This window comes from Oncorhynchus tshawytscha, linkage group LG23, assembly GCF_018296145.1.
Source record: "Oncorhynchus tshawytscha isolate Ot180627B linkage group LG23, Otsh_v2.0, whole genome shotgun sequence".
In the NCBI taxonomy this organism is placed as follows: Eukaryota; Metazoa; Chordata; class Actinopteri; order Salmoniformes; family Salmonidae; genus Oncorhynchus; species Oncorhynchus tshawytscha.
This window is the reverse complement of record NC_056451.1, coordinates 5,288,181-5,310,290: the sequence shown is the minus strand read 5'-3', so window position 1 is coordinate 5,310,290 and position 22,110 is coordinate 5,288,181. Positions and strand designations below refer to the sequence as shown.

General features: G+C 40.9%; 1 protein-coding gene across 3 annotated transcripts; it reads left to right on the top strand.

Moving 5' to 3' along the window:
• The first annotated feature begins 264 nt into the window (after positions 1 to 264).
• Positions 265 to 22,092, top strand: cd4-1 (CD4-1 molecule). Of its 3 annotated transcripts, XM_024386098.2 has the most exons (11): positions 265 to 397; positions 9,388 to 9,506; positions 16,451 to 16,521; positions 16,684 to 16,833; positions 17,205 to 17,360; positions 17,616 to 17,876; positions 18,062 to 18,460; positions 19,126 to 19,383; positions 20,933 to 21,039; positions 21,167 to 21,216; positions 21,425 to 22,092. In XM_024386098.2, the coding sequence occupies exons 3-11, from the start codon at positions 16,464 to 16,466 to the stop codon at positions 21,453 to 21,455; spliced, it is 1,470 nt and encodes a 489-aa protein (XP_024241866.1). In that variant the 5' UTR covers positions 265 to 397; positions 9,388 to 9,506; positions 16,451 to 16,463; the 3' UTR covers positions 21,456 to 22,092. The 3 variants fall into 3 exon arrangements, with proteins under 3 accessions (XP_024241866.1, XP_024241867.1, XP_042160407.1); XM_024386099.2 differs by lacking the exon at positions 9,388 to 9,506 and having other exon boundaries at positions 319 to 397; XM_042304473.1 differs by lacking the exon at positions 265 to 397 and having other exon boundaries at positions 9,364 to 9,506.
• The last annotated feature ends 18 nt before the right edge of the window (positions 22,093 to 22,110 follow it).

The following is a 22,110-nucleotide window of genomic DNA, read 5'->3' as shown; positions in this document are numbered from 1 at the left end:
TTAGTGTGTGGTTAGTGAGTCCGCCAGATCAGAGGCAATAGAGATGACCAGGGATGTTGTCTCAATAAGTGCGTCAATTGGACCATTGTCCTGGTACTTTTGGGTGTCAGGGAAAATATAGTGAAGTAAAAGTAGTCAAAAATATAAATAGTAAAGTACAGATACCCCAAAAAACTACTTAAGTATTTTTACTTAAGTACTTTACACCACTGTGTGTGTGTGTGTGTGTGTGTGTGTGTACACGTGTACACGTGTATGTAACACAGAAGGCACCAGTGAGAGGCTCAGAGGGGACCATATAGTGCATTCTAGCTTCCTGTCTCCCTGTGTGTAACAGTGAGTACAGTTTGAGTGATGTCAGACGTGATCTCATCTCTGCACTGGGAGCATCAGACTGGTGAGTACAGCATTACTATATGTGTTTTTCACACTTATGATAAAGATGGATTTGTCAGACTGAGGGTAATGTAGAAGCAAATTGTTATCTAGGGAAAAAAACAATAGTTAATTCACTGTGCTAGTACTAAGAATTGTAATAACATTGGACTAAAGGAATACATAGCTATGGATGAGTGGTACCCAGAGCCATATAAACTTTTATCAATCGTATATTCTCTGGTGGCACCTAATGGAGTTTGGAGAATTGACACAATGACAAAAAGACACGGCTTCTAATAATACGATGTTGGTGGAATCGTATGTGTTGCAGGGAGGTTTTAGAACAGCAACAAACAAACAAAAACGGACTTGTGAAATACCTGCCAATATTTCGCAATATGATCCTGACGTAACTGTAAACGAGTGTATGGCCTTTCCACCCACATGGCCATCTGTACCTGGACAATTGCCTGAGATACAGTACATGTATATATTGTTTTCAAATGCAGGGGCTTAGATAGTTGTATGCTTTGTGTCCCGACCGTGACTACTGGAACCATATATATCGGAAGATATAACGGATTATTAACAATAACGGGTTGAGTGTATGTAGGCTACATCCAACAGACTTGACACATGCAGGTTATGTAGAATATACTGTGTTTACAATCCCTTCAAAAAGGGGTTAGCTCTTATTGGAACAGTGGTTAGCAGGTCTTGCCTACAGGCTGGAAGACCTAGGTTTGAGACCCAAAAGGGGCATTTACATTGTTGCCATTTGCAAAAATTGGTGTGATGTGGGATGTTGCCTTGGGAGCTGTCAGAGAGGGTATTGGTATAGTGAAGTGTGGGGACACGTTCTCCCGAAGGGAAGGGACTGTGTAACAAACCTTGCCTAGGTTGGCCTGTCACGATGCTAGGAGACCCGTAAGGGATCTTACACTGTCGCCATTCCCTACAATAGTGATTTAAACCATTCTCACACCTTCTTTAGATGCTTCCAGAGTTGTAATGTAATAACATGTTGAGTACCGTCTTTTTCAGGCATGTTGATAGTATTGGGTGATGGCTGGCCAGATGCTATTTGGTGTAAATTCTATGATTGCTTTGAAGTCAGTGCTTGGTGTGAGTAAATACACTAATGAGTGTGACTATTGTTCAGCCTACAGTGTATGCAGTGATGTCAACTTGCTGTATATCTACTCTGATTAGGTCGTATTCTAGCCTAGGGTCTCTGTGACAATAACAAGTGTGTTTGCAATAGCAGCATGGGATCGTAGTACCATTTGCATTGGGTATGCCATACACATCTGGTAAAACATGTACTTGTACTGTACCAATAGTGTAGCCTCGGTTTTTGTATAGTACTATCGAGTCATTATTACTGACCTCTTTTAAGGCCTTTATTGTGAAGAACGGAATTATTCCCAGAAGTTACCTGTGTGCGTCCAGAGGGTGAAGAGAAGAGCCGGTGTTGATGTAACTCCTACTAGGCTGCGTTCTTGTGATCAGAGAACTAATACAAGATCGAGTATTTGACCTGTTGTAACCACGAGTTGCTTAATATAAAGACCCACAAGTCCTCTGGAGGAGATTGAATGTAATATCCACCATCAAGAAATGAAGTTTACAACAGCACTGGAGTTTTGTAAAGTTCAAAGTATTTGTAAGGTGTAATATATACACATATATGTACATCTCAGTATTGCTGAGGAGCGTTTACAAGTCCTGTCTATTGATGAGGGCCGAGGCCAAGGAAACAACAGCAACTGTGGCAAGAGAGACATGATACATTAACGTCTTTGGGTCATGTCCCACCTAAAGCTGTTAGAATTTTCTTTCTGGTAGTAGCACAGACTTTAGCTGCGGTCAAGTAGGAATTGGATACAGTTCACCAGTGGGTCCCTCCTTACATATCATTTGGGAAACAAGTAGCAGTGATACAAAGTAGCAAGGATTCACATCGAATTCAGTCATTTATAGAAGCGTTGAGTAAAATTGGAATTGGATTGGGATTTGAGTTTCCTTCCCGATTTGACTGAATTGAAATAGAATTGAGCCTAACCCCGAAGGGTAGTATTTTTCACTATCCTTTGGAAAAGAATGTTTAGGCCTGCTCGAGACGGTCCGCAAACTCAATCACAATTTTTTTTAATTTTAAATGTTAAGGAACGTGAGGATGGTCATGTGAACGAACACAACATTATAGTCATGTGCCTGTCCAAGGTAATCACAATATGTCACTGTCACAGTCTTAAATGTGTGTTTCGTTCCAAATGGATGCCAGGAGAGGTCCGTCCCTGAGATCGATATGATATTTCCAATATATACATTTATACGATTGTTTACTAAAACTCAAATGAAAACGAAGCATTCATTGGATGGGTATATCATTCATTTAAATGTCCGTTGAACAACAGGAAACATCCCAGCTTGTGCTGATAACATTAAAAAGCAGCCAAAATGCTAGGTATTCAGTTGCAATGCGTACACAGTATCTACTACAATTGAATAGCTATAATCCTGACAGATGATATTTAGTCAAGCTCAAAACACGTCAGTGGATTATAATTATGTAATTATATATATATATATATATATATATATATATATATATTATTGTAACACTTTATTTAAAGATCCGCTAAATAGCTAATAAACTATTACTTGGTTGTAAATCATGATATGTCACTAATGAATGTATTTCTTAACATATATTTACACATTCCTGTAGTCAGATACAGTGTAGATCAAGAACAGAAAATGATGCACGTGTATTTACTTCATGGTCAACTAACTGCGTAACAATGAAGATAAGCAATTTAGGCAGACCTTAAAATTCATTATTATAAAATGTTTCGATAGAATACGATATTTAGAATAATCAAATTGGTGCAGTCTTCAGTCCAGGTGCATTTAACCCCAGGGCTGCAAATCCCAGCAAATGTAATTGTGAAAACTTCATTCACAATAGTATACTCAAACAGATACGTACTTTTCATAAAGCACTATTTTTCAAATGGTGTACATTGTACTTGGATCTGCACATCACCCAGTGTAGTGAGTAAATGTACATAATTCTATGGATTTACGGTATGACTTGATTGTGAATACATTCAATGCTATAGTATTCACCCCACATTTTAATCCAACACTTCGCCTAATCAGCACAGTATTTTACAAAGCTACACTATGCACCATTCAGATATTCTGATATTATTCAGATATTCTGTTTAGAATATTTTAATTGCATTTCATTGGTTTGGGCTCCTTGTATCTTATTTTGGGCCTAAGCTGCAGTGTTGTGAAGTATATTACACTAACCTGTACTGGTTTCAGTCATTTGAAATTTGTGTAGTTTAAGCTACTGGTGTAGTTTACTGTTACGACACGTAGAGTATACTTGAGTACTGATGAACACTACTGACAACTATGGCCTATTAAAGGAATGGGTGGATGCCTATGAACACAAAAGTAAAGGAATACAGTCTTAACATACATATTTTGTTATGAAATATATCTATATTTGGTCCTCTCTTGCAGGTGCATTGAAAAAAAAAAATAGAACAGACATTCAGGCTGAGGCAGGTGCTTCCTTTGGTTAAAGTCACTCTAGAAATAATCTCATGTTTCCAATACTGTGCAAGCGAGGGATCATTTTTCATAATGATACAAGGATTCCCTCATTCAGACTTTCATAAACACTCTCTCTCTCTCTCTCTCTCTCTCTCTCTCTCTCTCTCTCTCTCTCTCTCTCTCTCTCTCTCTCTCTCTCTCTCTCTCTCTCTCTCTCTCTCTCTCTCTCTCTCTCTCTCTCTCTCTCTCTCTCTCTCTCTCTCTCTCTCTCTCTCTCTCTCTCTCTCTCTCTCTCTCTCTCTCTCTCTCTCTCTCTCTCTCTCTCTCTCTCTCTCTCTCTCTCTCTCTCTCTCTCTCTCTCTCTCTCTCTCTCTCTCTCTCTCTCTCTCTCTCTCTCTCTCTCTCTCTCTCTCTCTCAAGCAAGACAGAGATTTTGTGTTTGACATTTGGGCCTCCCTCTTGTATTTCCACTTGGGTTGTCGTTTTTAATTCCAGCAAACATACGTCAGCTTATGACAAGGTTTTCATGACAAAATATAATTTCACCTGATTCACAACAAGTGTTCAATGTGGTTTGCTAAAAATACCCCATGCTAAATTATTTTGGCAATTGTTTCATTACTATGATGTTTCAGTCATGTGACCTTTTCCTTCTTCACCTGCAGAGAGCTAAAAGCTCTCTAGGATATGTTCAAATACAGACAGTTAGACATGAATTGCCTTGATTTAAACACTTTACTGTGCACTTTACTGTAAACATACATCAAGTTGGAGTAAGTACATACATCCAGTTGGAGTAAGTACATACATTGAGTTGGAGTAAGTACATACATTGAGTTGGAGTAAGTACATACATTGAGTTGGAGTAAGTACATACATCGAGTTGGAGTAAGTACATACATCGAGTTGGAGTAAGTACATACATTGAGTTGGAGTAAGTACATACATCGAGTTGGAGTAAGTACATACATTGAGTTGGAGTAAGTACATACATCGACTTGGAGTAAGTACATACATCGAGTTGGAGTAAGTACATACATCGAGTTGGAGTAAGTACATACATCGAGTTGGAGTAAGTACATACATCGAGTTGGAGTAAGTACATACATTGAGTTGGAGTAAGTACATACATCGAGTTGGAGTAAGTACATACATCGAGTTGGAGTAAGTACATACATTGAGTTGGAGTAAGTACATACATTGAGTTGGAGTAAGTACATACATCGAGTTGGAGTAAGTACATACATTGAGTTGGAGTAAGTACATACATCGACTTGGAGTAAGTACATACATCGAGTTGGAGTAAGTACATACATCGAGTTGGAGTAAGTACATACATTGAGTTGGAGTAAGTACATACATTGAGTTGGAGTAAGTGCATACATTGAGTTGGAGTAAGTATATACATCGAGTTGGAGTAAGTACATACATTGGGGTAAGTTGTTTTCAAGCAGGACACTTACATAAAATGAATCATAACATTTTACGGTATGAAAACATCAAAGCATGCAGACCATGCGGATAGTAGAGAAAGAGAAAGGGGAAAAAGATTAACAGATAAACTTTCTGGGCTAACGGAGGCAGTTAGACAACACAGGGGTTTCAAAAGGCCTTGAACAAGTTTACCTGACATGAATTGTGTATTTCAAAAAGAGGTGTTTTCACAATCATTTCACAAAATGTCACATATCTGCTATTCTTAGCCTCTCTTCCCCCTGACATTCAACTGTTATTTCTTTAAACACAAGAAAACAACTGAGTTCATGTACGTATGATTGAAAGTGACAGAAAGCAAAGGGAACCGTGCCAGGTACCTCCCCATCTGTCTTGGTCACAGCTCTCTTCGTGTCTCAGTTCGACTGCCTTTCGTATCAAATATGGAGATCCAGTGGTCTAATGGACCATCAAACACCCTATGAGTTAAAGAGAGAGAGAGAGAGAGAGTGAGAGAGACCCAATCTATAGGAAAGAGGGGAACATCATAAGAAGAATCAGGGATGTCTCGAAAAACCAATCACCCCCTCTTTTCTCCCTACCCCCCACACTATCTCTCAGTCTCTTTTTCGGTAATGACTTTGTGTGGTGTGTGGCACAACACCTTCAAATCGTTAGGTCTCTGACTAACGAGGGAGTCCTCACTTTCAGGTGTTTTCCAAAGGAGATTTTTTGGTCAATTTTTTATAACGTTTTCTCATTCCCATGCTTCATCAGCAAATATAACTACAACAAACTTTGAATGTTTGGGAATCTGAGACAACGTGTATTTCTATGGGTCAATGCATAACATATCTTACTGTATTTGAGCTTTGAACTGGTTTTGCAGTCTTTCACATTTTTTTGAGTGAGGATGATGATGTCCTTGAACCAGTACATTTCCGTCAGAGGTCCTACGCCTAACTTCTGTATTGATGCGTAGAGTGTTAGTAAAACCGCTATCAAGACCTTTATACATGCAGCATTCTAAAGTCCCACTGAAAGGCCCAAGTAGGTGATAATTCCGAGACCGGGCGTGCTCAACCCTTTTTTTCAGTTCATCTCAGAACAGAGCACGGCAGACAAAGAGAGCACGAAAGAATGCAAACATCAGAGAGAGATGAGACGTGACTGACTTGTTTGTTTGGTGCTTGTTGTGGTTCTTGTCTCCAAACCACCTGAGCACTGTTTCTCTAGTACAGGTAACTCTTCAGTTGAAAAATGGCCTAATTTGTAGTCAAACACACACATTTCATGGAGCTAGATAGAAAACAGGTTCTCGTTAGAAAACACTATGATAATTCTTGCCCACACTCAAATGTACAAACACATTGTGAACCTTTGTCAGATCAACATTTTTGTCCTTGCCAATGTGTTTCACTTAGAAGATGGTCTGAACGGTTAGACAGTTTTTTTGTGTCATTTAGCAGACTCTCTTATCCAGAGTGACTTACAGGAGCAATTAGAGCTAAATGCTTTTACTCAAGGGCACATCGACAGAATTTTCACCTAGTCGGCTCAGCGATTTGAACCAGCGATCTTTCAGTTACTGGCCCAACACTCTTAATCGCTAGGCTACCTGCCACCCATGTTCTCTTTCCCATAAAGACACAGTAAAGCCAACATACTATTGAAAAAAACAATTGGATTGAACGTTGGATACGTTTTGTTGTTGACTTTTAGGCTGTCATGTCTTCACCAAGACAAGTCTTGAAATGCCTTTAAGTGGACAAGTTACACGAGCACATCTCAAGTTTATCTCTAAACTTCAGCTCTAAGAGTTAGTTTCATATACAGTAACTTGTAATGCAGGTAGTTAGGTACACATAGATTAACAGGTGGTATATGGGGTTCTGGGGTTCTACTGTAGTTTTGAGTGCACACATGATCCCACTTTCTGCAAAGCTATGTACTAAGGAGGGTATATACAGCATGGAGAGGCACATCTGAAGTGAACACAGGTGTTTCTTCACCCAAGGCAACGGTTAGAACCTGCTAGGCTTTTTTTAAAGCTATCAAATAGGGTACGCACTAGATTCAAGGGTGTTGCAATTGCTATGGGTTTTATATTGAACTTAGTCAAACATTCAATCATAGTTGTAGAGTGAAACAGAAAAGTGCCATCAAGCTTCAATTCATTCTATTACATTTTGTACATTTTTTCAACTTTGAGGTAGCATCGATGAATGATTATGCATGACTCTTTGCAATTTTTTGTATTTGAAAGAACATTTTTGTTATTGGTATATCATACTTGACCATTTGTGTCATTTATGTATTTCAGTTATCTCAACTCTTTCTTTTCAAAACAAAATTTGCCTAGTGGTGAATTTTACATAGCTTAATACATGAACCTAACTTGACATTGATTCACTAGAATAGATCATTGTTATTCTCAATGTGGAATGAGGTTCGTACTGATGGAGATTGTCCTCACACGGGGCACAAATTGTGAAATTGATGCTCCTCACACGGGGCACCAATTGGATAAGGTGTGTTATGAATTACGAATTTTGAGTTATATACTGTACATGAGTTTGGAATCATTGTGAAGAGGATGAAGTCATTTTATTATCTTGTAAACATTGTGACTCTGGGTAGGAAATTGAATATCATTGAATACATTGTTCAATGTGTATGTCTGATTATGAGTAACAATAGCAAGACTATATGGTCAATGTTAAATACGTAGCGTACTGGTACAGTCACATCAAATCTGTGGGAACATTTAAAGATGCAATCTACAATAGTTCCTGCTGTTCAATGGTCATTTCAATTAATTACATAGTCTACGTTCAACTGCTCTTATTCATGTACCCAATCTTGTGACGTTACCGTGTTGCTTTACCAACAAAAAACAATCAACCAAATCACATGAAATATGAATTCTTCTTTAAATTATTCACTTGTTCATGTGTGGAAATGTAGGCTACAAATCTGAGCATGTGTTTGTGGGATAATGATTACATTTCTTAAATAACCAAAAATGGTCTGATGGTGGTCATTAGAATAAGGATGGATTATGCGCTTTCAAAATGGATCCTGCTAAATATGGCGTTATCTTTTTCAAGGGTTCAGTACCACAGATTAATTGACCAGGTCCATTTGTCTTTCAGTGGCCAGCTTTTTTGATGAAGCTTTTATTAGAGCATTATTATAAGCTCTTAAATGTGATGCTTTGTTAAACTTTGTATATTTCAAAGGCCTACGAATCTGATTCAGGCCTATAATCGGTACACCTAGTTAAGCTTTTACTGCAGTGGGCTAAGTCAGGGCCACACAGAGTGTTTCTGGGTAGTCTTGAACAAATCTACTTTGAAACAAAAGTATGCACACACATGGTTATTTATTTATTTTTATTAATTGTGAAATTATGAAAAATATGAATAACATAATTTGACTGCAGGAAAGGGCTACACACACATATATATATATATATATATATATATTGATGTCAGTTTTGGTAATTTTAATGATTCAATAAACATGTGCTGCAGGCACCCAGTTTCATGTTTAAACTGTAGTTTGGTTATCTACAATGAAACAAGAGAGATACGTATTTGTGTGTGTTAATAGATTGCTTGTTTGTCTCTGCTGATTTATGTTCTGTCTAATGTAGATGAAACGTGTGGCCGAGTAAAACATTTGTAATTTTATGGCCCGAGCGAAGCAATGTAAGGTGAACAACGACTGGCAGAAGTACATCAAATTGACTAACTATTGTTGACATGTGGGTTAGAATAATATTGACGATGATGAGAACAACAATGAATATAATAATAATGGTTCAAATTATAACTATTATGTGGCCTATTTGGTTATTACCGGCTGTTACTGCGCTAAAACGCTAGCGAAAAATGTTGCTAACATAATCCACCCTTTCTTCAGCCAATTAAAAATATCACTGCTTTGGTCTTAATGCACCTGACCAATAACTGTACATTTCCTGATTCCTTTTAGACCAATCAGTAGTGAGGGAGGTGCAACAGGGTTTAAAAGCAATGTTGTTTCTCTGAAAATCAACATTTCCGCCTGGCTCTTCGTCATTGGCGAGGGACTCTCGATGCTATCCCCCAAACGTAAGTATAGAAAAGGATGTTAACTGAGATGCTAGATCTAATATGGTATAATAGCGCTCTATGATCATTGATTTGTGGTATCCCAATGTGAAAGTCTTGATGTAATAACTCTATTAATCATTGTTATGACTGCTCGTAGTAGACCACCGAGTGTCTAAATTAGACAACTATATTTACAGAGAAAACATATGTGGGTTTCTTCTGCATTGGTGAATGCAGAATATTTGTCACAATTTATTGCACTTTCATCAAATGTTACATGCTGTCCTATAAGCGTATGCCCGCTTTGCATTCACAGCAAAGTAAAACCTGTTAACTTTACCTTAAATTAGAATAAGAGAGGTAACAAGTGCGTTTCAGATAAATGTTGAAATGGCGGTCAACCCAATGCATTTGTCCACCGATGTGTTTACCTGTCGTGCTACCCCGGTAAATAGACATTTCATGGTTTCATTGCCATTGTATTTTACCACGTTTCGCAGACATTTCATGATGACTTTTTAATGTACTGTAAAGGCTCTCTCTGAGCTGATGTTCTCACACCGAAAGACACTCCTCTTTGCGCTTAGGCCTATCTGGTCCCATTGAAATTCAAGCCCCTGGTTTACAGATGTGACATGGCTATACACACCTCACATACAAGTCATAAAGGTTCAACAATTCTACTCACATTGCTTATACTGATAAGCTCTGTGGGGAAGAATGATTTAGTCTGATTTTACACTCCATCATATGTTTTGTACTGTGTACAATCAAATTGCAGGGATCAGTATCAGAGTTCCACTATCTGAAAATGGGAGACAATTCTGTAAGATTATTCCTTCACCTTTTTACATAGATGGATCCTGTCCTCCCCCCCCCCCTTCCCATTCACATCCCCCTCTCTCTTTTTGCTGTTTAACCTCCGCCCTGACCACAGACACGATCATCTGCTTTTCTGGGTTAACTGTTCAGGTGCGATCTCTCTCTCTCTCTCTCGCTCTCTCTTCCTCTCTCTCTATCACTCGTCCTCTCTCTCTCTCTCCCTCTGTCTTGCTGTCCTCTGTCTTGCTCCCTCTATCGCTTCTATATAGCTCTATACTTCCTCTTCCTCCAGAACCTCACTACTTGTCTCATATCCCACTGCCGTTACCAACCTCAACGGACAGATAAGTCTTACAAAGTTCAGAGGTGAGGAATGACCTACACAGATATTTCAAAACATATGTCAAAACATATTTTATCTCATCATATTGTATTGTACTGTACTACAAGAATTAACATAGGCCTAACAGCTGGCCTGAATTTAATAACATTTTAGTTACACAAACTACCGCCTGAAATCTCTATCTAACATTTATCTTAAAAACATGTAAAGTAATTTTTATAAAGAGAAAGGCAAAAGGGAGACACATTCCCCTGTCCTTTAGTAGCAGGAGATGAAGTAGAATGATGAGGTGAGGTTGTCATGAAAAGAGATCGGAACGACGAAGGCCAAGATGAGTTTCGGCATCTTGACGAAGGCCGGAAAGTCTAAATGCCTCCCAGCTTTTTAGAATCTTTTTATGCCACTTAAATAAAGGCATTTTCATACTATGAAGAGTCAGGCTAATAAATAAAAAGGAAAACTCCAGCACATTGCTATTTTATTTTTATGGTTTCAATAAACCTTCATCTGGGTCCGTAACGACTGCATATATATATTTTTCCCCATGCACCTGCTGATACTTATTTGGGTGCTTATCAGTGCATTCGGAAAGTATTCAGACCCCTTCACTTTTTCCAAATGTTGTTACATTGCAGCCTTATTCTAAAATGTATTACATTTATTTCCCCTCAATCTACACACAATACCCCATAATGATAAAGCGAAAACAGGTTTTTAGAACATTTTGCAAATGTATAAAAAATACTTATTTACATTCAGACCCTTTGCTATGAGAATTGAGCTCAGGTAAATCCTGTTTTCATTGATTATTTTTGAGATGTTTCTACAACTTGATTGGGGTCCACCTGTCGTAAATTCAGTTGATTGGACATGATTTGGAAAGGCACACACCTGTCCAGATAAGGTCCCACATTTGACAGTGAGGTTGTCTGTAGAGATCCGAGACAGGATTGTGTCGTGGCACAGATCTGGGGAAGGTACCAAAAATGTTCTGCAGCATTCAAGGTCCCCAAGAACACAGTGACCTCCATCATTCATTAAATGGAAGAAGTTTGGAACCACCAAGACTCTTCCTAGAGCTGGCTGCCTGGCCAAACTGAGCAATCGGGGGAGAAGGGCCTTGGTTAGGGAGGTGACCAAGAACCAGGTGGTCACTCTGACAGAGCTCCAGAGTTGCTCTATGGAGATGGGAGAACCTTCCAGAACAAAAACCATCTCTGCAGCACTCCACCAATCAGGCCTTAATGGTAGAGTGGCCAGACGGAAGCCACTCCTCAGTAAAAGGCAGCCCGCTTGGAGTTTGTTAAAAGGGATGTGAAGGACTCTCAGACAAGATTCTCTGGTCTGATGAAACCAAGATTGAACTCTTTGGCCTGAATGCCAAACGTCACGTCTGGAGGAAACCTGGCACCATCCCTACATAATCATAGGGGCAGCAGGTAGCCTAGTGGTTAGAGCGTTGGACTTGTAACCGAAAGGTTGCAAGAGCGAATCCCTGTGCTGACAAGGTAAAAATCTGTCATTCTGCCCCTGAACAAGGTAGTTAACCCACTGTTCCTAGGCCGTCATTGAAAATAAGAATTTGTTCTTAACTGACCTGCAAAGTTAAATAAAGTAAAAATAAAATCATGCTATGCGGATGTTTTTCAGCGGCAGGGACTGGGAGAATAGTCAGGATCGAGGGAAAGATCAACAGAGCAATGTACAGAGAAATCCTTGATGAAAACCTGCACCAGAGCACTCAGGACCTCAGACTGCTTCACCTTTCAACAGGACAACACTAAGCACACAGCCAAGACAATGCAGGAGTGGCTTCAGCTAGATAGAGTCCAGACTTGAACCCGATCGAACATCTCTGGAGATGCCTGAAAATAGCTGTGCAGCGGCGCTCCCCATCCAACCTGACAGATCTGCAGAGAGGAATGGGAGAAACTTTGCAAACTGGAGCATGCGCAGACCAGCTGGCTGGTGTGTTTAGGGACATATTCAATCAATCCTTATCCCAGTCTGCTGTTCCCACATGCTTCAAGAGGCCACCATTGTTCCTGTTCCCAAGAAAGCTAAGGTAACTGAGCTAAACGACTACCGCCCCGTAGCACTCACTTCTGTCATCATGAAGTGCTTTGAGAGACTAGTCAAGGACCATATCACCTCCACCCTACCTGACACCCTAGAACCACTCCAATTTGCTTACCGCCCAAATAGGTCCACAGACGATGCAATCTCAACCACACTGCACATTGCCCTAACCCATCTGGACAAGAGGAATACTTATGTGAGAATGCTGTTCATCGACTACAGCTCAGCATTTAACACCATAGTACCCTCCAAACTCGTCATCAAGCTCGAGACCCTGGGTCTCGACCCCGCCCTGTGCAACTGGGTACTGGACTTCCTGACGGGCCGCCCCCAGGTGTTGAGGGTAGGTAACAACATCTCCACCCCGCTGATCCTCAACACTGGGGCCCCACAAGGGTGCACCTGAGCCCTCTCCTGTACTCCCTGTTCACCCACGACTGCGTGGCCACGCACACCTTCAACTCAATCATCAAGTTTGCGGACGACACAACAGTGGTAGGCTTGATTACCAACAACGACGAGACGGCCTACAGGGAGGAGGAGAGGGCCCTCGGAGTGTGGTGTCAGGAAAATAACCTCACACTCAACATCAACAAAACTAAGGATATGATTGTGGACTTCAGGAAACAGCAGAGGGAACACCCCCCTATCCACATCGATGGGACAGTAGTGGAGAGGGTAGTAAGTTTTAAGTTCCTCGGCGTACACATCACAGACAAACTGAATTGGTCCACCCACACAGACAGCATCGTGAAGAAGGCACAGCAGCGCCTCTTCAACCTCAGGAGGCTGAAGAAATTCGGCTTGTCACCAAAAGCACTCACAAACTTCTACAGATGCACAATCGAGAGCATCCTGTCGGGCTGTATCACCGCCTGGTACGGCAACTGCTCCGCCCACAACTGTAAGGCTCTCCAGAGGGTAGTGAGGTCTGCACAACGCATCACCGGGGGCAAACTACCTGCCCTCCAGGACACCTACACCACCCGATGTCACAGGAAGGCCATAAAGATCATCAAGGACAACAACCACCCGAGCCACTGCCTGTTCATCCCGCTATCATCCAGAAGGCGAGGTCAGTACAGGTGCATCAAAGCTGGGACTGAGAGACTGAAAAAGGGCTTCTATCTCAAGGCCATCAGACTGTTAAACAGCCACCACTAACATTGAGTGGCTGCTGCCAACACACTGACTCAACTCCAGCCACTTTAATAATGGGAATTGATGGGAATTGATGTCAAATATATCACTAGCCACTTTAAACAATGCTACCTAATATAATGTTTACATGCCCTACATTATTCATCTCATATGTATACGTATATACTGTACTCTATATCATCTACTGCATCTTTATGTAATACATGTATCACTAGCCACTTTAAACTATGCCACTTTGTTTACATACTCATCTCATATGTATATACTGTACTCGATACCATCTACTGCATCTTTATGTAATACATGTATCGCTAGCCACTTTAAACTATGCCACTTTGTTTACATACTCATCTCATATGTATATACTGTACTCGATACCATCTACTGTATCTTGCCTATGCCGCTCTGTACCATCACTCATTCATATATCTTTATGTACATATTCTTTATCCCTTTACACTTGTGTGTATGAGGTAGTAGTTTTGGAATTGTTAGTTAGATTACTCGTTGGTTATTACTGCATTGTCGGAACTAGAAGCACAAGCATTTCGCTACACTCGCATTAACATCTGCTAACCATGTGTATGTGACAAATAAATTTGATTTGATTTGATTTGAACTCCTCAATTACAGGCGTGCCAAGCTTGTAGTATAATTCCCAAGAAGACTCGAAGGCTGTAATCACTGCCAAAGGTTCTTCAACAAAGTACTGAGTAAAGGGTCTGAATACTTATGTAAATGTGATGTTTTAGTTCGTTTTTTTGTTTTTTGCATAAATGTCTAATAACCTGCGTTTGCTTTTTCATTATGGGGTATTGTGTGTAGATTGATGTGGGAAAAAAACAATGGAATCTTTTTTAAAACAAGGCTGTAACGTAACAAAATGTTGAAAAAGTCAAGGGATCTGAATACTTTCCGAATGCACTGTATATTAGTCCTATTTCACATGTGTGAATTGTTTATTTTGCGTATCCCAACTTCCCCTGAGACACCCTCAGAGAGTGGGGTCACGGCCAGGGTCTGCCGTTGTCAACAGCCACCCTGGATCAATTAGGGTTAGGTGCCTGGCTCAAGGCCACATCGACAGATTTTTTACATTGTCGACTCAGGGATTCGATCTAGAAATCTTTCGGTTATTGGCTCAACGCTCTTATCGCTAGGCTACCTGCCACCCATATGGTAGCACTTACCCTGGTAGCAGGTTCATTTTCTAACACACTATAAAGAGTACCTTGATCCTTGATTTTTATTTGACCAAGATAACAATCTACTACTAGTATATTGTTGTGTAGTTCTCGCCAGTAGACACCCTTCTGTCTTCTCCACTGTAACGGCGGATAACATGCCAGCGCACGGGAGTTATAACTGTGTTTTATTAATGCACATATTTGTAGTTTGGTGGAGTAATTCTGCATTGTTTACATTCAGTAGATCATGATCATCCCCTGATGTCAAATTGTTTGCAGCATAGTTGACACAACACACGATACAGTTGAAACCTGATGAGCACTTTGGATGTGATTATATTACGTTCTTTAAATTGCTCCCGAAAACTCTATGCTCCCTTTAAGTGCACATCCCTGTCATGACAGCCCGAACTGTTACATTCATCAGGAGCTGACTGTACTCTGTTCACACACAGGTTAAAGCATTGAGATGAAAAGAGAGAAAAGAGTGCAGAATGCTTCAGACAAAAATTGTGACACACCTACGACTAAAACACACACACACACACACGTACACACACACGCACGCACGCATGAACACACAACACAGAAAACAGGATAAACAACTACAATAGACCACACTCCCAGTGTACGACTGCCATTGTGGTCTTTTTTTTCTTCCATCAAGCGTGGAGAAATCCGCCTTTCGTGGAATAGAGGAGGAAGGGAGGGGGTGTGTGAGTGAGTGAGCGGGGAGGAGAGGAGGTGAGGATATGGATACGAATCTACACTTCGTGAAATCAGGGTCCACCACAGCCTCAGCATTCGCCCCCTCTCTCTTCTCCCCGTCCCTCTCTCAACCAAAGCCCACCACAAAGCTACTGCTTCTCTCCCTCCACCTTTCTTCGTTCTTCCTCTTCTTTTTGTCTGTCTCTCAACCTCTCTAAATCAGAGACCACCACAAACCCCATCCTTTCTCTCTTTTTTTTTTTTTACTCTGACAACAAGAATCACTGTCATGTGAATGGGAATCAGTCGGGGTTAATGTACTCCAATTTCAGTCAAGTAAATGAAATCAATTTAATGTGAATCAGTGAATTTATCTAAATGTGTGTGTTTTAAATGGGTAAAAGATGGCGTTTACAAGTACATGACAAAAGGGAGGAACAGAAATTGGGTCTCTTCAGTGACAGTTTTTGCTGACATCAAAATACCGTCATACTGTAGGATATAAAAGGTATAGCTAGATGTTACCTTTTAATATCCAAGAAGAAGTGCTACTACTTGATGTGAACTGTTGATTTGTTTCCACAGTATTTGATCTTGGGTGACAGGAAATACATGACTATAGCAAGTCGCCTTATTCAGCGTTTGTTGCTCTTTGTTTTCAGGAGAAGCTACAAAATGAATTATGTTTCTGGATTCCTTTCAATCGTTATTGCTTTGTTCATCTCTTCAACAGGTAAGAGAGAATTTTCTGAGAGTGTTTATACTCTATGTTATATTATACAGCAACAGATACATTTCTGTAAAGGTAACTTACTATTGATATAGATATAGATATATATATATATATATATATATATATATATATATATATCTTGCCTTCTGTGTTCTCCCTCAGGGGCTGAAGATGTGGTGTATGGTCAGGTGGGAGGGACGGTCACACTCCCCAAATTGAAGTGGGGTTCAGAAAAGGTGACGGTACAATGGTACTTTGGGATGGACCAAAAATCTTTGATATTCCGCAACGCCCAGGGTCGAGAGACAATAGGTGAGTGAGATTAGTGCGAGAGGGTATCCAGCTTTAATCAAGCGTGACCGTTTTTTTGAGTCAGAAACATATTGAGCTAAACAGTATTTGGTAGTTGGCTTTTTTTTAACCTGATTTTGACTAGCTTACAATTTGAGGGTTGCTGGCAAACAGAATATCAGGTGCCTACTACTGTTGTTCTCTTGAGCACTTAACCCTTGACCTGCTCAGGGTTACTGCTCTGCCTCTGCAGGTAGCCCTCTGCTGCTTCCACGTTCTCATATGTTTGTGTGGTGTCCAGGTGGTTTGGGAATAATATAAGACAGCAAGAAGACACATTTCTCATTCACACTACTACTACTACTATTAATCACTTGATTATTGACATGCAGATCCAGAGTGGAAAGACAGGCTGTCTCTGTCCAAGACGGACTTCTCCCTGATCATCAACAAAATCAGACTGGAGGACTTCAAATCCTTCAAATGTGAACTGAAAGATTTCAGGCCAACACAAATGACCTCAGTCACCACATTCAGACTGTCCCGTGGTAAGTGCAGAGTGATAGAGAGAAGGGATTTCTATGTCTCATGTTTCTATGTCTCATGTTTGTTATGAGAAAGATGAGGAAGGAAATGGGGACATTGTGTTCTGTCACCATCATGTGGGGGAAACAAGTACTGCACATGCATGTATACAAATGTACCTTTGTTTACCCCTCTGTCTCTGTCTCTCTCTCTCTTTCTTTGCTCTCTCTCTCTCTGTCTCTCTCTATTTCTCTCTCTCTCCATCTCTCCTCTCTCAGTGAGTGTACAGCCAGTCTCTCCCCTGTTGGCTGGGAAGAATCTTAATCTGAATTGTGACGTAAAGGAAATATTTGAGGGGACACAGAGAAGATGGCTTAGTCCCCAGAAACAGGACCTGAACAAGGACAAGCGTGCCCAGATTGGAAATAACGGGGGCCTGACAGTAATGAATGTCACTGGCCAAGACAATGGAGAGTGGACCTGTGTGGTGACATACCAGGGCAGGGAAGCCTATGCCAACACCCCTGTTACTGTAATAGGTAAGTGTTAAGTTGTATGGTCTTCTAGATTATGGTTTATGGTCTTCTAGATTAAATCATTTCCCCTCAAGAGGTAAAATGTTTTCAGACTGAGGTTAAACTGCCCCTTTCCTATCTCTGTCTCTCATTCTCTCTCCTCTCTCTCTTGCTCTCTCTCACTCTCTCAATCTCTCTCCCCTTCTCAGACCTCTCCCCTGCTCATACACAGCCTATCTACACCTCTGTCTCCTCCCTCTCTCTTCTCCATCTGCCATGTTTCTTTTCCATTCCGCTTCCTCTATCCTGGTCAGGCAGCCAGGAGAAGAGCATCCAGGGAGGCCGCTGGACCTTTACCCCAAGCCCAGCGGCAGGCTCCCTCACTGGGGCCGTCCAGACCCTCGTCAACCTCTCCCCGGGGCCTCCATTAGCCTGGGTGGCCAATCAGAAGAGAGGGCTGGATGTCTCAGCCCTGCAGAGGAAAAATCTAAACCTCTCCCTGTCAAAGAAAGGGGTGACAGAGGGGGACAGGGGTGACTACACCTGCGCTGTGGAGTTCCAGAGGGACGACACCCTGAAGAGAGAAATGCGTGTGGAGGTGCTACAGGGTAAGTCAAGCTTTGTGGCAGTCCTGAGAAAATGTCCTTCTCCTTCCTTCCTACCTTCTTTACCTCCTAACTTTGTCGCTACCTTCCTTCCTTTTAACTCTTCCCTTACTTATTTCCCCCTTCTTTCTGCCTACAAAAGTGAGGAGTGACAAATCACTTTGATTTTGTCAGCGCTCAATTGTACAATCAGTACCCCCCGACATCTCTCTAACCTTCCCTTCTTCCCTCTCTATCCCTCTTTCCCTCTTTCTCCCTTCATTGTCATTCAAACCCGCCAGACCATCGTCATGGCAATGCAACTCCCTCTTTCTATGCTTCTGTTTATTGCACCCAGACAGTTTTCTCATCTCCTTCTGTCGTTCATTGGGAACAGTCTGTCCCCGGCGTGTCCTGTGTCTAATTCATTGGATAATACACTTGTCTGGCTCCACTTGTTTTAATAGTGTATAATGACGTTTCTCTCTGCCAGGATAATATGCCAGCTGGATGGATACTAACAAAAAAAATGTGTTTCTCCACGTTTTTGTAAAAAAAAAGAAAAAAGAAATGTTGTCTGTCTCTGCCTTTTTATCACATCAAAAAGGTGAATTTTCTTTCTTTCTGTCTCACTCTCGCTCTCTCTCTCTCACGCTCTCTCTCTCTCTTGCTCTCTCTCTCCTGTCCAGTGTTTACCTCTCCAGGTCCAGTGGCCTTTTTAGGTCAGGAGGTCAACCTCACCTGTACCCTGGGCCAGCCTCTGACCTCTGACCTGGAAGTGAAATGGATCCCACCACATCACTCCTCCCTCCTCCCTTTAGACTCCTCCCCCCACCCCACCCTTCTCACCATCCCCGAAGCGACGTATGGAAATGGGGGGAGGTGGAGGTGTGAATTGTGGAGGAACAAAACCAAGCTGACATCAGTGGAGATCACTCTGAAGATAGGTGAGAAAGGAGAAACAGGAAGTGACATGGTCAGGATGTGGTTAGGGTGTGTGGTGAGTGTGTGTGTAGAGGTTAGGTTGTACCTATTGAGGTTAGGGTGAAATTAGCCTCACTGGCCAGTGGCCATGTCTCATCTCGCACCAGCGACTCCTGTGGCGGGCTGGGCGCAGTGTGCGCTAACCAAGGTGGCCAGGTGCACGGGGTTTCCTCCGGCACATTGGTGCGGCTGGCTTCCGGGTTGGATGGTGCTGTGTTAAGAAGCAGTGCGGCTTGGTTGGGTTGTGTATCGGAGGACGCATGACTTTCAACCTTCGTCTCTCCCGAGCTCGTACGGGAGTTGTAGCGATGAGACAAGATAGTAGCTATCACGAAATTGGGGAGAAAAAGGGGTAAAAAAAAAAATAATAATAATAATTATAATACTATTATTGAAAAACACATACGTTAATACTTCTTTATTTCTATATTGGTTTGATAGGCTGTAAAGTTATCAGTGTAAATGTAAAGTTATCTTTATTTTATCTTTATTTAACTAGGCAAGTCAGTTAAGAACAAATTCTTATTTTCAATGACGGCCTAGGAACAGTGGGTTAACTGCCTGTTCAGGGGCAGAACGACAGATTTGTACCTTGTCAGCTCGGGAGGTTTGAACTTGCAACCTTCCGGTTACTAGTCCAACGCTCTAACCACTAGGCTACCCTGCCGACCCAACTGGGGTAAATGTAAAGTTATCTGGGGTAAATGTAAAGTTATCTGGGGTAAATGTAAAGTTATCAGTGTAAATGTAAAGTTATCTGGGGTAAATGTAAAGTTATCTGGGGTAAATGTAAAGTTATCTGGGGTAAATGTAAAGTTATCTGGGGTAAATTTAAAGAAATCTGAGGTAAATGTAAAGTTATCAGTGTAAATGTAAAGTTATCTGGGGTAAATGTAAAGTTATCAGTGTAAATGTAAAGTTATCTGGGGTAAATGTAAAGTTATCTGGGGTAAATGTAAAGTTATCAGTGTAAATGTAAAGTTATCTGGGGTAAATGTAAAGTTATCAGTGTAAATGTAAAGTTATCAGTGGTAAATGTAAAGTTATCTGGGGTAAATGTAAAGTTATCAGTGTAAATGTAAAGTTATCTGGGGTAAATGTAAAGTTATCAGTGTAAATGTAAAGTTATCAGGGGTAAATGTAAAGTTATCAGTGTAAATGTAAAGTTATCTGGGGTAAATGTAAAGTTATCTGGGGTAAATTTAAAGAAATCTGAGGTAAATGTAAAGTTATCAGTGTAAATGTAAAGTTATCTGGGGTAAATTTAAAGAAATCTGAGGTAAATGTAAAGTTATCAGTGTAAATGTAAAGTTATCTGGGGTAAATTTAAAGAAATCTGAGGTAAATGTAAAGTTATCAGTGTAAATGTAAAGTTATCAGTGTAAATGTAAAGTTATCAGTGTAAATGTAAAGTTATCAGTGTAAATGTAAAGTTATCAGTGTAAATGTAAAGTTATCAGTGTAGAACTTGCATACTGATTCTGTTTCTCTTGATGTTGTTCTGATGGACAGAGCGAGTCCCCATGGACGTGTGGCTGTTGGTCACCATCTGTGCCGCAGCCGTCATCTTTGTCCTCCTCCTCATCCTCACTGTCATCCTCATCCGACGCCACAGACAGGTACGGTTTGGTGATTTAATCAGATATTTATTTTAGCATAAAAATGTACTCACTATCTCTTCCATTTTGCTGTGTCTTGTTGGTAGTGTTACTGAGCTTTCCTGTGTGTGTTTCTGTTGGTTTTCAGCGGGTGATGATGCCCAGACGTGGCAAACGCAGATTCTGCAACTGCCAAGAGTGAGTGTAATTTCCTGCGCACGCACGCACGCTCGCTCACACACACACACACACACACACATGTGCATGTGTTCAAGGTAGAAGCCTAAACTTTTTTGCCAACTACATTTTGTTGCCTTGGGCTATCTGTTGCACCTCCCATATTTGAGAAATACTGTTTGAGAATGGTTATTTACGGTGCTAACCATTCTGTTTCCCTCTGTTACAGCCCCAAACCAAAAGGATTCTACAGAAACTAGAGATATTGTACAGACCGGAATCCCTGTCAATGGACAATGTGTCTACTGTTTTGTCTTAGCTATTCTATTCTGATAAAAAGAAACACCAAAAGGACAAAAGAAGCAAGAAAGATGTTTTCATGTGATATTTGATCATAGATTTCACAAGTGTATATTGTCCTGCTTTATGACCTATGATTGAGCTACAATTGAACAAATACTGTATAGAAATATGTATAGCTACTGTCACTTTTGTTTTACTGTACACTGTATTACTGTTCCATGACATAGACTGTCCAGGTTAATCCAGGTGAAAGCTATGTCACTTGTTAAATTGACCATGGGTTGTGTGCGTGAGCCATTCAGAGGGTGAATGGGCAAGACACAAAATGTAAGTGTCTTTGAACAGGGTCTGGTAGAAGGTGCCAGGCGCACCGGTTTGTGTCAAGAACTGCAACACTCCTGGGGTTTTCACGGTCAACAGTTTCCTGTGTGTATCGCAGTGGAGGCTCCTCAGAGGAGGAAGAGAGTCAATGCCCTAAAAATTTAAATAGTGAAACATAATTTTAAAAAATCCTTTTTAGATAAAACTATACTAAATATATTCATGTTACCAAATAGTTGATTAAAACACACTGTTCTGAAAGGAAGGTCTACAGTAGCCTCAGCAGCACTC